This window comes from Perkinsus marinus, assembly GCF_000006405.1.
Source record: "Perkinsus marinus ATCC 50983 genomic scaffold scf_1104296955936, whole genome shotgun sequence".
In the NCBI taxonomy this organism is placed as follows: domain Eukaryota; phylum Perkinsozoa; order Perkinsida; family Perkinsidae; genus Perkinsus; species Perkinsus marinus.
The window spans coordinates 5,501-8,945 of NW_003207646.1; the positions used below are offsets into that span (position 1 = coordinate 5,501).

Here is a 3,445-nt window from a genome sequence, read left to right on the forward strand (position 1 = left end):
ATCAGTATCCAGTATCGTACTGCCCTCTCTAGCAGGTGGGCCTGTCACCAGTAACCCCACTCGTTTGCGATCTACTCCACCTACCGCCGAGGCCCCTGCATACTGCCTAAGCGACTACCGTCGAAGTTACCTTTCTTTACTTGCTTCAAGAACACATCAGCTCCCGGGAAGTTTGCTTCATTGCGACGGCGCTTCGACACCGTCCAGGACAATGCTGCCTCAGCGACTAACACGACGGTTCCCCCACCAGCAAGCCCTGCCTGATTGAGTCCTCACTTGTAGTAGTTTCAGAAATGTCATGGCCATACAGACATAGACCCGCTTCGATACGGAGGGTATCCCTAGCTCCTAGTCCTGCTGGGAGGACAGCCTAACGGAGATCCTTATGAACAACTCCCCATAAGGCCACTATGTGACCTCGTTCTCTATCATTTTCTCCGCTATAGCATTGACTCCTTCTGAGGTCGGAATAGACAACTCAAAGCCGTCCTCTCCAGTATACCCACAACGGGTGACTGTAACGTTGGGTACACCATTCACTGTAGCGGCGAAAGATACCATAAACGGCACCTACAATGATATATAGAGACAGGGCAACTGGATCTCACCCGTGATATGAAAAACTTTGCGAAGAACGCGTGTAAGCAGTGAATAACGCGTAAAACACGTGATGTATTCCACGTGCGATGGGGTGATTTGTCCGATGTAATTCGCGAAGTGTTTCCAATCCACTTCATATCGCGAATATCACATTTTTCACATGAAGTATTTCGCCACTTCCAGTAAAACAAGTAAAACTCGAATGTTACCTTTGTGAGGTCCTCAGCTAGCATGGGCTGGAGCACTTCCATCGCCTTAGGGCCCTGTAAGGCTATGAGGGAGGCCTCGGGATGTGGTTCAAGACTAACATCACCATCGAAGTCTGCCAAGGCGGTCTCCTGGTGCAACAACAAGCATAGCAGTGAGGGAGTGACCTCCTCTGCTTACAATATGCTTCATATCCTTCTCGGTATTACTGGCATTAAGTACCACATAGAGATGATCCCCTTCGTTGCATATAACCGTGTCGTCAATTATGGTAGACTGAGGTGTTGTGATCAGCGTGAGCCTCCCTGACGAGATGAATTTTATGGCGCGCGGTAAACCCTTAGCAGCAGCAGGATTATGCGGTGAACCTCACCTTCCCCTGGTTTGAGTATCTGCAGGTCTCCTACTGTTAGGGACTCCATAAAGCGAACCCTATCCTTGCCATATACTCGTAGCTGGCCCATATGGGAGACGTCGAACAGGGAGGCATCCGCCCTGACAACGATGGTATAAGCCCTACTGCTACTACTACCACCACCACCTTGTGTGGAGGCAGCTAGTGATGATGCCGGTATCCTTATACTGGACAGGCATGCTCCACCCGGCGAAGTCCACCATCTTCCCACCCTGGGCAATATGGAAGTCGTACCTGCCTTCGCATAGCCCTACTGATGAGCAAGGAGTCGTCACTACAGCGCAGTCCTCCTCAATGGCTCCACAGCAGAGGCAGCGGCGGCAGCAGCAGACAGCCTCACAGCTCCGCCGGAGAGTGCTCGACGCAGCATAGCCGTTCGAAAATACTGCGGACTAGAAACAAATACTCAAACACAACAACTTGAAGGGTAGAAAGAGCAACAACGCCAGCGTCATGGCAATGCACGAATCTTCCCATCACTTGACCGAGCTATTTGCAACCCTCGCTGCTAGCTCGAGTCAATTTACTTTCAACTACGCGGTGACAAGATACTCGAGGAAGCTCCTAAGGACTTGACCATCGATGCCGGGATTCTTTCCAGGATCACATGCCGATCTAACTGCAATATTGAAGAAACTAAGTGGCCATCATTTACACAGTACTAATGAGGATAGCCTCTCTTCCACTTTGCAAAGCTGCAAAGCCATACCGCTTCACCTTCCGACCTTACCTTGCGCTACTATATACAGCCGAACCCCTTCCCCACCACAGAGGACTCCTAGCGGTCCCCTCCATCACAATTGCCGACGCCCAAGAAATCCTATCTCTTCGTCAACGACCAGGGGTGACCCTCTCTCACTGAGTACAGCCCTCCTGCCGCCAAGCCAGTTGAAGATACACTACTGGTGCATCAACAAGGCAGGCGGAGGTCATTACAGTAGCCCTTCGGGTTTCAGTACGGCATTGAATAGCCGATGAACTCAATACACTACATAGTCCTGACCATCATGGACTTCCATCAAGAACGTCTCAGTACAAATGCTACCGCCACTGGGTAATACCAGACGTCCCCGGCCTTACCAGTGTCCATGACGCAATGATGGACTCTCGAGCATATATCCTCTTTACAAGCTCTTATAGTACCATCCAAACTGCAACCTAGTGCGAATAGGTGTAAACGGCTCTTTGGGCTGAACTCACTTACCGACTAGATCGCACTCGGCGTTGAGGCAAAGGCCAGCAACAGCATCCTCATGTCCACACAATACTTTCACTAGTCGTTCCGCACTGATGCTATACTTCAGTATCTCATTCCCACTACCACAGTATAGGAACCTATAAGGTTTTGAATATCGGCCCACTGAGTTATGCTTGCCGGCCTAGTACTTGCTATACCGTGAAAACACCGGTTCCATTTTGGAAAGATCACCCGATATAATCTCCGCCCGTAGGGAAAGAGCGGCTTTATTGAGACGTCCGTCGCAGGACTCATACGGGTGAGCCTGATGAAGTGGCCTGCGATGCTTTTTGTCACCGTCACGCGCCACGAAATTAACCAGTCTAGGGTTCGAATCCCACCCACCGCCAACAAACAACGGGATGAATCTCTACTATATACTAATAGGAGTAAACAAATCGTGCGTCAAAAAGTTGACTCCGTTCTTGATTTGTCATATCCGCGTCTGAGTTTCTCTGGATACCTTACATGCCACTGAGACTATCCAGTACTACATTTGCCGTGCGATGAAGCTCCCTATGATTCACAGTATCTCTTGCATAGCGTGATCGATCAAAACGATTTAGATGTGTTAAACCGTCACAAAAATTTGCTCCGAGTAATTAATTCACAATCGTTTCCGTGCCTGTTTTCGGTTCCTTCCAAATTGTGTCTCACTGTCAACACCCCTACATATATCATGTTCGCCGTATACTTGGTACACTTCCGTTTTATCAAGAACTGCCTTTTCCGTATCACTTACTGTAACCGTATTTGTAAGATCGACCCTAATAGATATGCGCCGATGTACATTGTGTTAAAACGTTACAGGAAATTATTCACAGCAAGAATAATGCCTTTTCTCTATCTGATCAGCTTTACACCCTTAATACCTACTAAACACTTATCAATCTTTTACCATACGATAGCTTTGTGTCATACGCTTTTTTCTCACTAGCACGTTCAGTTTACATGGAGATTTCTACCACATTGAACATGCGCCGATG

General features: G+C 48.6%; 1 protein-coding gene across 1 annotated transcript in view; it reads right to left on the bottom strand.

Moving 5' to 3' along the window:
- Nucleotides 1-1,592, bottom strand: part of Pmar_PMAR022177 (aminomethyltransferase, putative) — a gene marked incomplete at both ends in the record, with an annotated part of 4,113 nt that extends 2,521 nt beyond the window's left edge. Inside the window, 10 exons of the mRNA XM_002775331.1 lie at nt 1-41; nt 85-95; nt 131-226; nt 277-370; nt 418-570; nt 810-938; nt 988-1,112; nt 1,181-1,302; nt 1,349-1,456; nt 1,501-1,592. Of these exons, the coding sequence (XP_002775377.1) occupies nt 1-41; nt 85-95; nt 131-226; nt 277-370; nt 418-570; nt 810-938; nt 988-1,112; nt 1,181-1,302; nt 1,349-1,456; nt 1,501-1,592 (971 nt within the window). The remainder of the gene's footprint in view (nt 42-84; nt 96-130; nt 227-276; nt 371-417; nt 571-809; nt 939-987; nt 1,113-1,180; nt 1,303-1,348; nt 1,457-1,500) is intronic.
- Between the last annotated feature and the right edge of the window lie 1,853 nt (nt 1,593-3,445).